We start from the raw sequence: 17558 nt of genomic DNA on the forward strand, positions 1-17558 counted from the left end.
TCTTCACTCAAAGACAAGTATCTTTGACAGTGTATATATAGATGTATCATATATAAGAGACAAATGTTGTTCCTTCAGTATGTTGGCATTATTACATTTGGCTCATTGCTTACATATATGTGTAAAAAGCAAATGTACGAGCTGTGATAACTGTGTCTGATAGAATGAAGAGTAGACTGATATATGAAATATTCCTTTATTGGGTGAGAAAATCAGACCATGTCATAACTGCTGTAAGTCACACAGAATAGACATCAGAGCCTTAAACAGGCTGACGTCTGCTAAATGGGTCAAACTGGGCAGAAAGTCTACAAACACATAACATCCTTATAGAATATGATGTAACACTATAGATCAACTTAGCTCAGAATATATAAAGCATATAAACAATTACAGCAATATGATGCAACAAACACAGCAGCTACTGATCCAAAATACTCAAAGCTTCATAGAACTGAAACCAACATTTATTTTTAGCTCCATTCTGCTGCTGATACAGACTTTAGGTTTCTGAACATTAAACTTGTTGCTGCCTTTCATAGTGTGTAACTTGAAGGCCCTGAGTACTTTCTCCCACACTGAAAACACTGGGATGATCACATTATTTGAACATTACCTAATAAGACTGATTCAGCACAGACAGTTATGTTAAACTTTCCTAGCAGTCCTTCACAAACAGGGAACAGTCTGTCTATTCTCTCCATCTGTCAGCTGCTGCTGGCTCTTCCTCCTCCTCTTCCTCACACACTGCTGAGTTTGTCCTGGTGGATCATCAGGGGTGCAAAGCCTCACAGATGATGTGCAGCAGTGGCTCCCTCAGTCTGTCCTCACTCTGGACACTTGCAGTCGTCACACATGGAAATCAAATGTGTGATAAGCTGCAGGATTCAAACACAAGTGTAACTTATAAACACATGTTCATACTTTTATTACACAATCAGAGAGAAAGAAAGAGAGAGAGAGTGCAGGACAGACAGACAGGTGACAGTCTCAGGTGTACACACTGCTACACAACAGCACCAGAGAAGCAGGATTTAGTGTTTGTGTTATTACGAGTGTAAACAAGAAGAGTTCCAGATGGTACAGTGGACACATGTGTGACTGCTGTGATTAAAGCATCTTTCTTTCAGCTTAACGAGTGAACCGTCAGCTCGTTCAAACACACGTTAAAGTGCGTTTGGCTCGACACCACCGAACAGAGGCAGCAATATAACACAGCTAACATTAACAGTGCAGTGAATCCTGCTTGTGCCGTGATGTTCAGGACTGCAAACCGAGCAGCATCACTGACTTTCAGCTTGTTGTGTTTGTGGATATATGACTGGCTTTAATTATCCATAAAATCATCACATTCTCTGTAAGATTAAAGTCAACTATTGAACGGCGTATATTTTGAAGTAAAGGCTTTAAAACCAAGTTAGTACAAACATCGCTAATGTCACATAACTTTCCCGACATGCGGCCAACAGTAATGTTTTAATGTTCTTCATTATAAAAACATTGGCGCATGAATAAGTGACATAATATTCAGTACTTACTTCTGAAAGTTTACTCTTCCTCCGCTCCACTTCCACCATTTTTTTTCGGCAAAATTATCCACACCACCACCGCACTATGAAGTCTGGGATATGTTGGGTAGGGCTGGGTATCGTCACTGATTTCTAGAATCGATTCAATTCCGATTCACAAGGTCCCGAATTGATTCGATCAACGATTCGATTTAATTCGATTCGATTTAAATCTGGGAAATTTTGACAGTCAGAAATATTACAATTCAGATCAGTACATTTACATATTTTTGTATCAATAAAAAGGAAGCTGACACACGCAAGACTTTATCACAGGTGTGAGCATCACAGCAGATGCCTTTGTGTCAAAGTAGCTGAAGATAAAACACAGAAAAACATGAAGGTGATTTTCCTGGCCTGGGATTTTATAAAAATATTCTGCAGTACATCAAAAAGCGAAAGAAAACAATTAGGTTCAAGGTTCTTTATTTGTCACATGCATAGTTATACAAGTATAACACACAGTGAAATGTAGCCTGACACGCTCCTCGACATGTGCAAAAATTGGGGGGGGTGTAGAGGAAGAACATATATATATATATATATATACACACTGGGTGAATGTGCAGTAGTAGCAGCAAGCAGGTGAATTCTGTACATTAATATGAATAGACATCTGACTATTTTACAGGATAGACAATATAAACATATTTAAAATTAAAGGAATTGAAATGTACATTGTGCCTTGGTTTAGTGTCTGGAAGAGAGTCCTGTCTCAGTCAATTATAGATGATGTGAGAGGGCGGGTGTGTGTGTTTAGGGCACGGATGGCTTGGGGATAGAAGCTCCTCTTGAGTCTCTCTGTCCTTGCCCGGAAGATGCAGAACCTTCTACCAGATTGCAGAAGTTGGAACAGTTTGTTGCCTGGATGGGACGGGTCCTTCAGTATCTGCTCTAGTCCGGCATCTCCTGGTGTAGGTGTCCTGAAGCGGGGGGAGAGCAATCCTGCAGCAGCGTTCTGCTGTACAGATCACTCTCTGGAGAGCTTTTTGGTCCTTCACACAGCTGTTCCCAAACCACGATGTCATGTTCTGTGTGAGGATGCTCTCCACAGCGCCTGTATAGAAAATCCTGAGGATCTTTGGAGAGACCCCGAACTTCCTCAGTTGTCGTAGGTGATACAGGCGCTGCCTAGCCTTTTTGGTCTGGACCTGAATGTGGGCAGCCCATGTCAGGTCTGAGGAGATGTGGACACCAAGATACTTAAAGGACTGCACCCTCTCCACTGGAGCTCCATTGATGATAATGGGCTTGTAGTCTCTGTGCTGACCCCTTCTGAAGTCCACCACCAGCTCCTTGGTCTTGCAGACATTCAGCTGGAGGTGGTTCTCCTGGCACCACGATGCCAGATTCTTCACTTCATCCATGTAGGCCGCCTCATCGTTGTTGCAGATGGCACCCAACACCACTGTGTCGTCAGCAAACTTCACAATGGTGTTGGAGCCATGGGTGGCCACACAGTCTGAAGTGTAGAGGGAGTAGAGCAGTGGCGAGAGGACACATCCCTGAGGTGCTCCTGTATTGATGGTGATGCTGTTGGAGAAGCACCTGCCCACCCTCACCACCTGAGTTCTGCCAGTGAGGAAGTCCAACACCCATGCACACAGACGGCTGTTAAGTCCCAGATCCCTCAGCTTTGTGAACAGTCTGCAGGGCACTATTGTGTTAAACGCTGAACTGTAATCAACAAACAGCATTCGCACATAGTTACCCTGTTTCTTGTCCACGTGGCTGAGAGTGGTGTGTAGGACGTGGGCGATGGCATCCTCTGTGGATCTGTTGGATCTGTAGGCGAACTGCAGCGGATCTGTGGTGTCTGGGATGGAGGAGGAGATGATGTTCTTCAGCAGCCTCTCAAACACCTTCATTACTACCGAGGTCAGTGCAACTGGCCGGTAATCGTTCAGGGATGAGGGTTTGCTGTTCTTGGGCACAGGGATGATGGTGGATCTTTTGAAGCATGTGGGGACCACAGACTTCGCCAGGGACTCGTTGAAGATGTAAGTGAACACCTGCTAGCTGGTCAGCACAGCAGCGCAGCAGACGGCCGGTGATGCCGTCTGGCCCCGCCGCTTTCCTTGTGTTCACTCTCCTCAGTGCCGCTCGGACATCATGCTCCGCGATGCTGGTCACCGGTCTCTCGCTGATGACGTCACTGTCCTCGGTAGTCAGGCGGTAGATAGCATTAGCCGCCTGGCTAACCTCGAAACGGGCGTAGAAGCGATTCAGCTCGTTGGTGAATGCAGAGTCGGCATTGCTCGGCGCAGTGTCCCTGGCTTTGTAGTCCGTAATGGTGCGTAGTCCGTGCCACATACTCCGTGTGTCGCCGTGTTGGAAGCGGGACTCCACACGTTCCCGGTACCGGCGTTTGGCATCTCTCACCGCGCGCCGCACGCCGTATGAGGCCGCTTTGTAGGCGCTCATATCGCCAGTGGCGAGACCCGCGTTGTAGGAGGCGGTCCTGGCGTTTACTGCAGTGCGGATCGATCTGTCCATCCACGGTTTCTGGTTTGGGAATGTGGTGACTCTGGCAGTGGGGATAATCTCCTCCGCTAGCATATTGACGAAGCATACTGCTACTTCCGTAAACTCGTTGATTTCGACTGCGCATGCTGTGAACATGTCCCAGTCGATGTCGTTGAGTTTGCAAGTGTTTTGGAGTTTGCAAGTGTTTTGGAGTTTGCATGTGTTTTGGAGTTTGCAAATGTTTTGGAGTTTGCAAGCGTTTTGGAGTTTGCATGCGTTTTGGAGTTTGCAAGTGTTTTGGAGTTTGCAAGTGTTTTGGAGTTTGCATGTGTTTTTGGAGTTTGCAAATGTTTTGGAGTTTGTACTTGCTTTGTCTCTAGGGGCCACCGTATAAAACAGATATAGATGTGTTTATCCTACCATAAAACAATAAGAGAAGGTACGACCACTGCCATGCTCCCAGGAGGCTTTGAATGCCAGAACACCCTGGAATCCACACAAAGTCTTTGCAGACTATTAACCCTTTAAAAGCGGTCAGAGCGGGCACGCTCCGTTTTGCATAACTATTTTTAAATCCCGGTAGCACTGCTACCACGTGAGGTAGCGCAAGAAGTTTTTTTTGCATTTAAAACCGGAGGAGTTGTACTCACATCTTATGCCATCAGCTTGTCCTAGGTCACAGTTTCCTTCCACATATGGCTTTGCAAAACCTGCATAAAAAGCACTTGCAGCAACAAAAACATAATATTCCAGAAACACGCTTTGCCGATCCGATCAGCTGTTTGTAACACTTTCTACATCCATTAGCGCGAACTATCACATGTCCGCCATGACCTGCCCAAAACCGGAAGTGACGTCATTTTGCGGAAATGTAGTTTTTTACTATCAAGGCCTCATGAGTCTTTACTGGTGTTTTTAAAAGTTATGTTTGACTTTATGACTTTCTTTGTCGTTTCTGGGATGCTTAGGACTAATATTGCACTGCTGGAAATAGTTTCTTTTGATGCATATGCTGCTTTTTTGCAAATTTGCATAATATTTATTTTCGTTTTTCCTGCAGTATATAAAAATTGGTGTATTTCAAAAATAAAACTATGAAGACACTCGAAATAAATTTCCTGTGGTGGGAAACTATTTTGTGCAACTTTTTTGTATTTACAGTTTTGAGGGATAAGCCTCTTAAATTTCTCTAACTAGAAATATATGTTAAAAAAACAAAAACGATTTTCAATTTCTTTGTAGTTTATTGCACTTTTTTGCAATTTATGTAAATACTATGCAGTTAATGCATGCATATTATTACAATTTAGGCTGTAATCGTTGTATTGATCTATAGCAACTTGAAATGCTCCCAAAAATGGCTCTACAACATGTAAAAATATAATATAAGCTCTGGCGGACTTGGTTCTATTGTAGATCTTAAAGGGTTAAGGATGAGACCCCTATCAATATGACATCGACTATAAACTCTAAGCATATATGAGTAAATATTTCTAAGCATGAATGACAATCAACAATACAAATCTAACACTAGGTAGAAGAGCAGCTCCAGCACGCACATTACTGATATCCACCTGTGTTACCTCACTTATATGAGGAGCTGGATCATTTCTTAGGCACAAATGCATAACCTTATATGAGTAACTCTGGATTAAAACAATAAATGGTAAATGGCCTGCTTTTCTAGTCCCTAAGGACCCCAAAGCGCTTTACACTACATTCAGTCATTCACCCATTCACACACAGGCGATAGCAAGCTACAATGACATACTTAGGTGCAGAGATAGGCAGTAACGTGTTACAAGTAATCCAGTTACCTTTTTCAAGTAACGGGTAATGTAAGGGATCGAGCACGCTGCGTTACTGCGTTACTAAACCGTGTTTGTTGGTGAGAGTGTCTCATGACAATGACGTACAAGAGTGACGTCCATGGTAACGGACATGTGCAGATCAACAATGGAAAATGTATCGAGTGTGGGAGAGAGTACGACCATGCAGCATTTAGAGATTGGAAGTACTTACATTACTTTGAGTTTGATTCCATAAAAAGTGACAAAAACATTGGAGTCCACTGTACACTCTGTGTGGGAAGAAAACTTTACAATCAACAGAAAAAGTTTACAATGCCTTTGAACATGGACACTGCAGGCCTACTTGTTGTTCTTAGAGTATTTAAAAGTAGAATGGGAGGCAGAGCCTTCAGTTTTCAGGCCCCTCTTCTGTGGAACCAGCTTCCAGTTTGGATTCAGGAGACAGACACTATCTCTACTTTTAAGATTAGGCTTCAAACTTTCCTTTTTGCTAAAGCATATAGTTAGGGCTGGACCAGGTGACCCTGAATCCTCCCTATAATTGTTAAAAGGCCGAAAACCTCTCTTGAGGTCAATTACTGATGTGTCCTGAAATCTGTATGTAAAACGCAGTGTAAATAACAGGTAATAAGCTGGCTTGTGCTGCTGTCTCAGAGTCCACCGGGGGTGGTAGAGTCAGCCATAACCTTTACTAACATTTTCTTAGGATTCAATGACGAAACATGAGTTTCGGTCAGTTTCCCTAACCACTCTGCTTTTTCACTGCCTAATCCTAACCGAAGACTCTTTCCAGTCATCTTGCCTGGCTGTGCGGAACTCTTTCATGGATGGACACAGTATGCCCCTGGACCCGCCCCAAGTGAGATCCCAGCCAGGTGGAGCACAATATCCATAGAGGCTGGGGTCTATCACACCAAGTAAGGCCCCAAGTGAAGGCTGTGTAAAGATGCACCAGCACATAACAGCAGGGTGTAAGATGCTAGCAGGCAGGGCATACATGGAACGCCATAACCAAGTGGCCGGCATAGTGTACAGAAACATCTGTGCTGAATACGGCCTTGAAGTCCCGAGGTCAAAATGGGAGATGCCCCCAAGGGTGGTGGAGAATGACCGAGCTATGATCCTGTGGGACTTCCAGATACAGACGGACAAAATGGTGGTGGCTAACCAACCGGACATAGTGGTGGTAGACAAACAGAAGAAGACGGCCGTAGTGATCGATGTAGCGGTTCCGAATGACAGCAATATCAGGAAGAAGGAACACGAGAAGCTGGAGAAATACCAAGGGCTCAGAGAAGAGCTCGAGAGGATGTGGAGGGTGAAGGTGACGATGGTCCCAGTGGTAATCGGAGCACTAGGTGCGGTGACTCCCAAGCTAGGCGAGTGGCTCCAGCAGATCCCGGGAATAACATCGGAGATCTCTGTCCAGAAGAGCGCAGTCCTGGGAACAGCTAAGATACTGCGCAGGACCCTCAAGCTCCCAGGCCTCTGGTAGAGGACCCGAGCTTGAAGGATTTACCACAGGGGCGAGTGGGGAATTTTCTTTTTCTTTTTATATATATATATATGTTTGCAGATATAATAAAAACTCACATACGTTAGAGTGAAGTAAGAATCTTTTTTGTAACCTGTGACAACAAACACAACAACACAATCTGAAAGAGAAGAACTGTGTGAGAAAATGATTAAATACTGTATATGTGACAGAGAGACACGGAGACATCATGTTAATATGTAAAAACATTTAATGTGGTTCATACAGCACCAACATCACAACATCATAGCGTCAGGGTGATTATATGGATATATATGATACTGATGGAGGCGGTGTGACCAGGAGATATTTTATTTTGTATTCTTATAATCAGTGATCCTTGATTAATCATTTACCATTGTTGAATCAGTTGAGAGAATAATCTTTGAATCACATCTATGTTACTCTGAGCAAATATTAATGCACACAGATGATTAAAGTTGTTGCACTACATTGCAATCACACCAGTCCTGTTGGATTCGGGCCTGTCTGCATTCAGTTCTGCACGTACGCCGGCCTGTGACCACATGCACGTACTTGTATAAGACACGCACGTTCACATACACATTTAGTAATAATAGGAGGGTCGTCTGAGGACAGTTTTTCTGATAGATACACTTTCATAAAATGCACAATGTAATACACACTTGTTTTTCTTTTAAGAGTAGCAGTTCATGTCTATATTAGGACAATGTTTGGAAGAGGAGGGCAATTGTTATCATTTCCAGTAAAGATCTAACTGTGATGTCATAATGGTAATATAAGGATGAAAAGCCTCCGCCCGGCGGAGATTGTTGATGCAAGACTGTTTTCCCCGCACTTCTGCGCAAAAGTGTGTAATAAAATCACTATTTTTGACACCTTACACGGACTCTGCTTGTTTTTCCTTCTTACCCAAACTGAACCAGTCGCAACAACTTGGTGCCGAAACCCGGTTGGGAGAGAAGGGAGCTTGCAGCTCGTCGTGGGGGTGACAAAGGGGGCGAAGGCCAGCAGCCTATCTGAGTGACGCCAGGCGACATAAGAAAGGTGAGTGCCACCTGTTGATTTTTATCCAAAGGCGCTATATTGGAAGTTGAAACTAAATTTAATTAAAATAAGATTCACTCAGTATAGGTTTCTGGTGTTTGTCCATAGTGATTTTTGTTTGGGGTAATTTGTGTTTAAAATTTGGGGAACATTTGACTGATAAAATTTATTGCTGTTTATTGGGGGAGCGAATTTTGAGTTAAGAGGTTATATGAGGTTAGAATAACACGGTTTAAGGTGTGTGGAAACAAATAACACGGGTTAAGGTGTGGAAACCGATGTGGGTGGCTGGATGCCAGCAGTCACCTGGTTAGTGTAGGGTATTTGGTTTAATTGAGTAGCAAAAACGCGGTTTTGGGTCTCAGGTAACTAAACGGGGGCCGAGAGCTCACTGTGAGGCTTTTAAAACAAGTAAATTTTCTTAGGACGGGGGACGCGGTCCCTTAAGGGCGTAGCGGCTCAGCACTGTGGCGGTGACCCCTGACCACGGACGCGCGGTCAGGTTTTTTGCTCGGTTGGTTGCCGGGGAACTTCGGGCATCCCAAACAAACCGGAGCGGTCGACGGGAGACCGCTTCCTTACTGCGCCAGATTGATCGACAGGTCGAGGACCAGCCGTGACCTTTTAACGTGGCTGCCTTGTGAGTTTTAAGTATAGCTGAAGGCGTGGGTTTGGTGCCAGCGTCGGACGTGGAGCTCCCTGTCAGTTGCGGGAAGCGGTTATAAAGTAATTAGAACTTAGTAATCTGACCGTTTTCAAGGCGGCGTCCTTGAAACGGTAATTGGTCAGCAAGAGCGCGGCTCTGGGCTATAGATGCTTTTAAATTAGTCAAAAATTTAGGAGTAACCTCTTCTGGCATACGACGTCTATGTGGGCCCGGGTGTACATAGAATATAAACTATGTGTGACTCTATATAAAGTGTAAATAAGTTCTGTAAATCTGTTAAATCTGAAACTCCTGTTAAACTTCCTCTCTACAAACTCTTTTCTTTTCTCTTCCTCTTTCTATTAGAGGGGATTTTGTGTGTGTATGAGTGCTGGAAAAAAAAAAAAAAGGAAAAAGGCTGTCTCTCTCTGTCTCGGTGAGAGAAAGAAAAGGGTGGGGGCCGAGCCGAGCGCTCAGGCTGTGTGTGTGTGTGTGTATTTCTTCTTAGGAGGAGGGGTGGTGCTGCGTGGTAGCAGGCACACTCGCGAGTACGCGCAGGGTGTGTGTGTGTAGCTGCGGCCTTGGTTTCATCTCTGTATTTCTCAATTTTAATGCTTGACAGTTAGTTGTTGAGGAGGTGGAAGTGTGTTTCTAGGTGATTAAAGATTTCGGTATATTAAATAAACTAAACCTTGTAGCTGTATGTTTGTGATTTCTTAATGTGAGTAAGGTTTAATGGAATTTCATGAGTAATGATCTCTTGTGTAAAACTCCCGTAAAGTAGGAGTGTGGTGATAAATATATTGGCAAAATTTGAGAATTTTGTGTGATTGCTGGGAGATTTTCTAGTTGGGTTGTATTTCCTTCTCTACCTGGAAAAGGCAGAGATCTGTGCTTTATTTGATGTTGTGTATATAAAGTTTTTAAAGATTGGTTGAATCTCTCGCATAAGGAGGGAAAACGGTGTGCATAGTAGATTGTCTGGATTATTTTCTCATGTAAAAACTTTATAGTTGTGAGAGTGAATTTTCGCTGGCTTTGCGTGCTTAAAACTGTTGTATTAGATGTTTGTGAAGCTTTTCTTTTGAAAGGAGCATTAGAGAGTGAGTGTGTGTGTGTCTGTGGGCGGTCTCTTTATCTCTCAGGCTGGAGCCTAGCGGAAGTTCGGCTTGACCAGCTTGTGAGATTCTGACTGCCGAAAGGGAAATACAGCGAGCCAACCCCAAAGGGAGGAGCCTAAGACCGGCCATTTTGGTAAGGTAAGTGAGGTCAAAAAGCAAAATGGCTGAAGAGGAAAAGGCGACCCCTGGTGGGGGAAAGAGATACAAGCCATTGAAGGAGCAATTACAGCAATTGAAGAAAGCAATTAAAATGACTGAAGGAACTTCTTCAAAGGAGATTGCTCGTCAGTGTCAAGATTTAGAAAAAGAAGTGAAGGAATTATGTGAAAATCAAGAGAAGACACTGGAGGATAGAATCCCTCTGCATTCCATCTTTCAACTGGAAGGTGAGAAATGTGAGAAGAGGATCAAGGAGCTTGAAGAGGAATCCTTAGGACGTTTTCAGGGGAGAAAAATAAAGGCTGAAAAGAAACTTTTGATGGAAAAACAAAGTAAGTATTGTAAGCTTATGATTGTCTCCCAAGGTGTTTCTCACTGGATGCAAGAGGAAGTGAACGACATCAAGCCAGCCTTAAAAAAGGAAGCTGAGGCTGAGGGAAAGTTATATCCCAGCCTGAAGGACTTCCTGAGTGCCCCACCCCCTCCTTATATTTGTCCAGTGGTGACTTTGGAGGGTGGCAACATGTGGGGGCCGGAAGGAAAAACAGGAATAGTGACAGGTGGAATTGTCAATCTACAGGAGAATCCTATACCATCGACATCTGCTCCGGCCACAGTGGAGGCAGACACAGGAGTAGTGCAGCCTCAATCAGCGGCAGCTGCATCAGAGGTAAGTCAGCCCCACCCAGCTGCTGGGACATCACAAGAAATCACTAGACGGGGGTTGATCTTGATCCCTCCCTCTCTTTTTAGCCCAGATAGAGCTACAGAAGAAGCTCAACCTGTGGCGTCTACAAGTACCGGTCAGGTGACATCGCAACAGCCCAGCCAGGAAAATCCACCCCAGGAGGTCTGGACCTCAGAGGAAGATTCACCTTCACTGCAGTATCAGAGGGCACCATCAAAGGCCACCCATAAAACCAATCGGAGGTCAACGGAGGATAATCCTGAGACAGAACAGTGGCAAGGCCACGTTTTTGGGAAAGAATCTAACAATCGGGAGGCCGTGATAAAGCTGGAACGGCTCTTGAAAAATCTGGAGGAAGACGGCATAGCAACACCACGTACTGTAGCACAAACACTTCATGCATTGGAAAAGGACTTGGCGGCCTCAGTAACTCAATCACGAAAATCTAGAGAAGTGGCAAACCTGGAAAGGGGAGGACTCGCCCCAAACTTTCAGGGTCTCCCAGGAAGGACGACGCTTCGCTCTGGGAGGGTTCTGGAGGAACCAAGAGATAAAAGACCGTCTATCTTTGAGAAGAATCAGAGGAAGACTGTTGCATTGCAAACCGGAGAAGGGCAGTGTGACACAGAGGAGGAATTGCCCCTCACAATGCCTTTATTGACGGGTGCACGGGGTGAACCAGTTTACCACCCGTATAATATCAGAGATCTTGAGGCTCTGGTGAAGCAGCTGCCTCCCATCACAGAGGGAGGAGCGGCTTGGTTGAGAAGACTAGGAAATCTCACAGAAGGAGAAGAGCTCGCCTTGGGTGATTTCCGAGCTATCGGAGGGAGGACCTTGAGAGGTGGAGCCCTAGCAGATGTGGAAGAGATAGCCAGAACTGCATGTCAACCAAACGATGTCCCCTATGCAAGGGTGCGAAATGCTCTCTCTGACGCAGTGCGTGAGAAGTATCCGACCCATAACATTGGCACTACACCTAGGATTGTTTGGAGCCCAGAACAGTCCCCTAGGGAGTTTATGGAGCATGCAAAAGAACAGTGGATCCTCCAAACAGGAGAGCATCCTGGGCGTGATGGCGAACCAAGGGCGTGGTTCCGATCTGCAGTGTTAGCAGGTCTCCCAGAATGAGTAACAAAAGATCTACAAAAGAATCCAGACTTTGCGGTGGCAGATTCAGCAAAATGGGAGAGGCACATTATACATCGACTTGAGCTGGAGAAAGACGAGGTGAACAAGAAAAAACAGGAGTTGGAGGAGGCGCAAGGGCAGTTAGTAAAATTGAAATTGGCTGAGGCGAGAGAAAAACTAAACGAAAAGAAAAAGGAAAACAAAGATGGACCTAAGAAGATGCTGGTGGCGCAGCCACGGGGCGATCCAGGGCCTGATTGGCCAGATTTGGATCCGGTTCTGTACCCTGATGACCGATGGCCCGCCAATGGATCAAGGCAAGACTCGCGGGGAATTGGGGGGCTACTAGGTCGTTGAGGGGGCGTGGTGGATCCCAAAGGGGAGGCGGACCAAGGGGCCGTGGTCTGGGGGGACCTATGCTGGACCCGAATGTATGCCGAAGGTGTGGAGGACGAGGACATTGGGTTCGTGATTGTCCTACACCACGACAGCTAGAACTTGGTTATCCATCATCACCCCAGGCACAGGGAGCTTTTCGAGGCAGAGTGGTCCAGACAAGGGGACATCAAGCTCCAAACCCAGGCATGGCGCCAGCGGCTCAGTACCCTCTGGCCGACTGGGGCAGGGAGGAGGAGCTGTACTGACGGGACCCACAGAGACAAGACAACATGGGAACGGCGGACCCAATGTTGTCAATGAGTGTCGAAGGAACTGAAATGAACTTTCTTGTGGACACTGGAGCTACCTACTCGACGCTGAAACAAAGACCAAGCAGTGCCACACTTTCCAACCATGTGGTCAGCGTTGTGGGGTTTACTGGGGTTCCGAAGACTCTGCCGACAACCAATCCAGCCCTGACGGTGCTGGGAAAACAGATATTGAAGCACAGCTATGTGGTGTCTCCCCATGTGCCTGTGAACTTGATGGGCAGGGATCTGCTCATTAAATTGGGGGCCACTATCATGTGTTCAGCTGATGGACTAACAGTTACACTTCCAGGAGGAAAAGAGTTTCCGTGCCTGGGGACATTTTCAAAGAACCAGTACTTGCTGAAAGACTGTGAACAAACGACCGCTGACATCTATTGGGGTCGGTTGGTGGATGAAGGCATCTTGAGACAGTATCAGCTGTGGAAACCTTGGATTATGGCCTTGGCAGTCTATTCTCCCCCCCGAGATCCGTTCCATGTCACCCTCTATTATGATAGAAATGATGATGAAATTTACAGGGACCTGTTCCAGTCTGACCTTGAAGGCCAGACTTGGAATGTGTGTTCTCAAAACATCTATGTCGGCCCGGAGGGCGTCGCGGCAGCAGTAAAATTAACCGACGAACAACGGCCTTGGTTCAAAATGGGGCCTGATTCAGTCCCTCACATTACATTGGCGGTCCATGAGAGTCATCAGGCGAAGGAGCTGGGAGCAATGGTCAAGAGAGCCCTCGAGGAACCTGGCTGGCAAGCTACTCAGATTCCAGACGTTTGGTATTCGCCAAAATGCAAAATTTATCGTATCACTTGTCAATCAGCGGACACAGTGATGTTGGAGCATGAACAAATCTCAAGAATCCATGGGAGAGAAAGAATAGATCATGCGGATGCAGTTGCCGCACTTGCGACTCTTCCTGACACCTTGTGGTCAGCAGGGCCTACGGATGTGGGCCAGGCAACATGTTCGCCTGTTTTATTCCAGCTGAAGTCTGAAACGCCAATTTGGAAACCACAGTATAGACAGAAGAGAGAAGCTGAGCAGGGAATTGCAGAAACCATTGAGGGGCTATTGAAAGTAGGGGTGCTTGAGCCCTCTCAATCCTACTGGAATACTCCTATTTTGCCAGTAGAGAAGCATGGGACAGGGAAAGTACAGAATGGCACATGACTTAAGAGCCATCAATGCCATTTTACGTACTGACACGGTGCCAGTCCCAAATCCATACACAGCACTGACGGTATTAACACCAGAACAGAAGTGGTTTACATGTATTGATCTAGCAAATGCATTTTTCTGTCTCCCATTGCATGAGTCTCTGAGGGACATTTTTTCATTCACATATAGGGGACAACAGTACAGATACACAAGGTTACCACAAGGGTTTGCACTTTCCCCTGGCATTTTCAACCAAGTGTTGAAAGAAGCTTTATCGCCATGCCATCTCCCAGAGGGGTGTTCACTAGTGCAATATGTTGATGATTTGCTCATTGCAGCTCCGTCTGCTTCGGCATGCACGGCAGCTTCTCTTACCATACTGAAGAGACTCGCTGAATGCGGTTTCAAGGTCAGTAAAGAAAAGTTGCAGTTGGTCCGACCAGAAGTAACATTTCTGGGCCGTGTCATTGCTCACAAATCAGTGGGTCTGCTAAACACTCATCGAGACCAGATTTTGACACATCCAAAACCACGTACGGTTAAGGAGTTGCTCTCATTCTTGGGGTTAACAGGATACAGCCGGCACTTCATTCCAAATTATGCAGGCAAAACAGCCCTGTTGAGGGATTTGGTAAAAACGGCAGGTGTCAGAAATCTTAAGGCTGAACTGCCATGGACATCAGCCACTGAGTCGGCGTTTATCGCATTGAAACAGGACATGTCAAGGTCGGCTGATCTTGCCATCCCCAATTATGAACAACCCTTCTATCTTGATGTTTCAGAAACACACGGGATAGCCAATGGGGTGTTGTTTCAGAAAAAAGGGGGAGGAAGAGAGGTACTTATGTACGTCAGCATCAGGCTGAATCCATTAGAGACAAGGCACCCGAGATGCACACAGCATGCCATTGGGGTGTCAAAAATTATACAAAAGACAGCACATATAGTGAGGGACCATCCGTTGAAGGTGCTGACCACCCACAGTGTGGTGGCATATGTTAACTCACAAGCCTTCACCATGACACCTCTCACACAACAGAGAGTGTGTAAAGTGTTAGACGCTCCCAACCTGATCTTTACACACGAAGGAATTAACATGGCAGATTTAATGGAGTCAGGAGGAGAACCTCATGACTGCGCAAAGAGAGCTGAAGTGGACGAGAAGATAAGAGAAGACTTGAAAGCAGAACCTCTGACAGGAGCTGAAGATTGGTTCACGGATGGATGCTGCTACAGAGATGAGGAAGGATTAAAAGCAGGCTACGCGGTAGTTTGCAGAAGCGGAGCTGAATTTGAAGTAAAGGAGGCGGGAAGACTTGAAGGGCAGCAGTCAGCCCAAAGAGCAGAAGTAATCGCTCTAAGTCGAGCTTTGAGACTTGCAAAAGGAAAAAGAGTCAACATCTACACAGACTCAGCTTATGCCTTTGGAGCAGCTCATGTGGAGCTGGCCCAATGGAGAAGAGCAGGATTCAGGACAGCAGATAACGCACCAATCTGCCACAAGAAGGAAATGGAGGAACTTGAGCAGGCCTTGGCAGATCCAGAGGAGGTGAGCATCATAAAATGCAAAGGCCACTCCTCAGGGACTGGCATGGTGGCCAGAGGAAATCAGGAAGCCGATCGAGCTGCAAAAGAGGCAGCGGGTTATAAAGCATCACGACAGATGGTACAAATAACGGTGGAGGAAGAATTAGGGGTCAACATGCTAGAGGAAGCCAGGAAGGCTCAAGAGGAGGCGGCCCCAGAGGAAAAGGGGGTCTGGAAGAATCGAGGAGCCTGGGAAGAAGGAGGTCTCTGGCGAGGACCTGACGGTCGACCAGTGTTGACAGCCAACTTGGCAAAACAGAAGATTGCCGAAGCGCACGGCCTTGGACATGTAGGTGTCGCCCAGATGGGGAGACATCTGTGCCATTGGTGGCATCCCTTTTTGAAGGATATGATCAAGGAGAAGGCCAGGACGTGTCTGATCTGTGGGAGGCACAATCCGAAGCCAGTGATTAAACCAGAGGCAGGTAAGTTCCCCATTCCAGAAAGACCAGGTGAAGAGATTGTCATTGACTTCACTGACATGATTGATCCAGGCCCCGGAGGAGTTCGATATCTACTGGTAAGTGTCGATGCTTTGACGGGCTGGCCTGAGGCATGGCCAACCAAGAGGGAGGATGCAAAAAGTGTGATTAAATGTTTAATCAATCATTACATCCCCCGTCATGGTTTCCCTAAGCGGATTAGGTCCGACAATGGGACTCATTTTAAAAACAAAGATTTGGCAGAGGTAGAACAGAAGCTGGGGTTGCAACATAGATTTGGCACTGTATATCACCCCCAGTCGCAGGGAAAGGTAGAAAGAATGAATTTAAACCTGAAGAATAAAATTGCTAAGATTTCTGCTCACACGGGGCTAATTTGGGTAGCAGCCCTGCCAATTGCATTGATGATAATAAGATGTTGTGTTAATCAATCCACAGGTTTCACACCATATGAGCTGTTGACAGGACGACAGTTTCCAGGTCCTTGGACAACAGTTCCGGCGGAAGAAAGTATAAAAACTAACAGAAAACATATTGAATGTTGGAAAGAATTAAAAGCTCTTGTGTCTAGTTTCACACAACAGGTTGGAGAAGGGGTGAAGGCGGAGGACAGGTCCATCCCCGATGCCAAGGCGGTGTGGCTGAAGGTCATTAAGCGAAAGTGGAGAGACCCGAGGTGGACCGGACCCTTCGAAGTAACTGCCCGGACCACTAGCGCGGTCCGTCTGAAGGGGAAAGGGGAGACCTGGTTCCATTGGTCTCAGTGTGCAGTCGCGGACGAGAGCTTGCTGGAGCTAAGCTCCACCCCAACCAATACAGGGGGAACATAGAGGCAGAATAATCCTCTCCCCCTGTACAACGGTCCTCCTCAGCAGTCTAACCTGAGTCGAGGTGAAGAAAGAAGAGGAGCGTCACACGCCAAGTATCAATTTATTTGAGGCTCCTTAATAGACTAGGGCTCTAGTCTGAAGTAATTGATAGTTTAAAGGAATCTTAATAGTTTTGTACGTTAATCACATACTTTTATACTCATAACTTTATAATCTTAATACGTAGTTTAGAGTAAAAGTAAAACGAGCCTGGGACCATCATGAAATTGTGGGAAAATTGGAAAATAACGGGGGTGTTGGGGTTAATAAGTGTTATAACGTGTTTGTTTGTTTTTTGGCAGACAGGTGAATTGCCCAGACGCAGAGGTCTATCCGCTCCAGAGCCTGAACCGATCAAGTCGTCGAAAAAAGTCAAGCGCGCGGTTGGTTCAGGTGGGAATGATGAGTGTCTTAAAGCCAGTAGTGGAGTTGAGTTTGGGTATGTAAATGGGTCCACGACGGCGTTCACATTCGATTTGTGTGAGGTAATTAAATGCTCGGGTGACGGTAGTAGCTGGAGAACATATAATGTGTGGGTTTGTTATCACCCTATGGTTTGTTATCCCAAGTCGGTGTGGGGTCCATCAATGAACGGAGAAATTTATACTTATATAACGGCTCAGTGGTGTTCTTGGCAGGAT

General features: G+C 45.9%; 1 protein-coding gene across 5 annotated transcripts in view; it reads left to right on the plus strand.

Annotated features, from left to right (window-relative positions):
• Positions 1–14650, plus strand: part of LOC120718787 — a 29340-nt gene extending 14690 nt beyond the window's left edge. Inside the window, exons 2-3 of one of the 5 annotated variants that reach the window (XM_040007497.1) lie at positions 6266–6271; positions 9942–14650. In XM_040007497.1, coding sequence (XP_039863431.1) covers positions 10336–12153 — 1818 coding nt within the window. In that variant the 5' untranslated portion in view covers positions 6266–6271; positions 9942–10335 and the 3' untranslated portion in view covers positions 12154–14650. Of the gene's footprint in view, positions 1–3370; positions 3378–6265; positions 6272–8624 lie in introns of all 5 variants that reach the window. The other 4 variants (XM_040007496.1, XM_040007495.1, XM_040007493.1 and 1 more) reach the window with 4 other exon arrangements.
• Positions 14651–17558: the final 2908 nt, after the last annotated feature.

Source organism: Simochromis diagramma, unplaced genomic scaffold, assembly GCF_900408965.1.
Source record: "Simochromis diagramma unplaced genomic scaffold, fSimDia1.1 OVJJ01000674.1, whole genome shotgun sequence".
NCBI lineage: Eukaryota > Metazoa > Chordata > Actinopteri > Cichliformes > Cichlidae > Simochromis > Simochromis diagramma.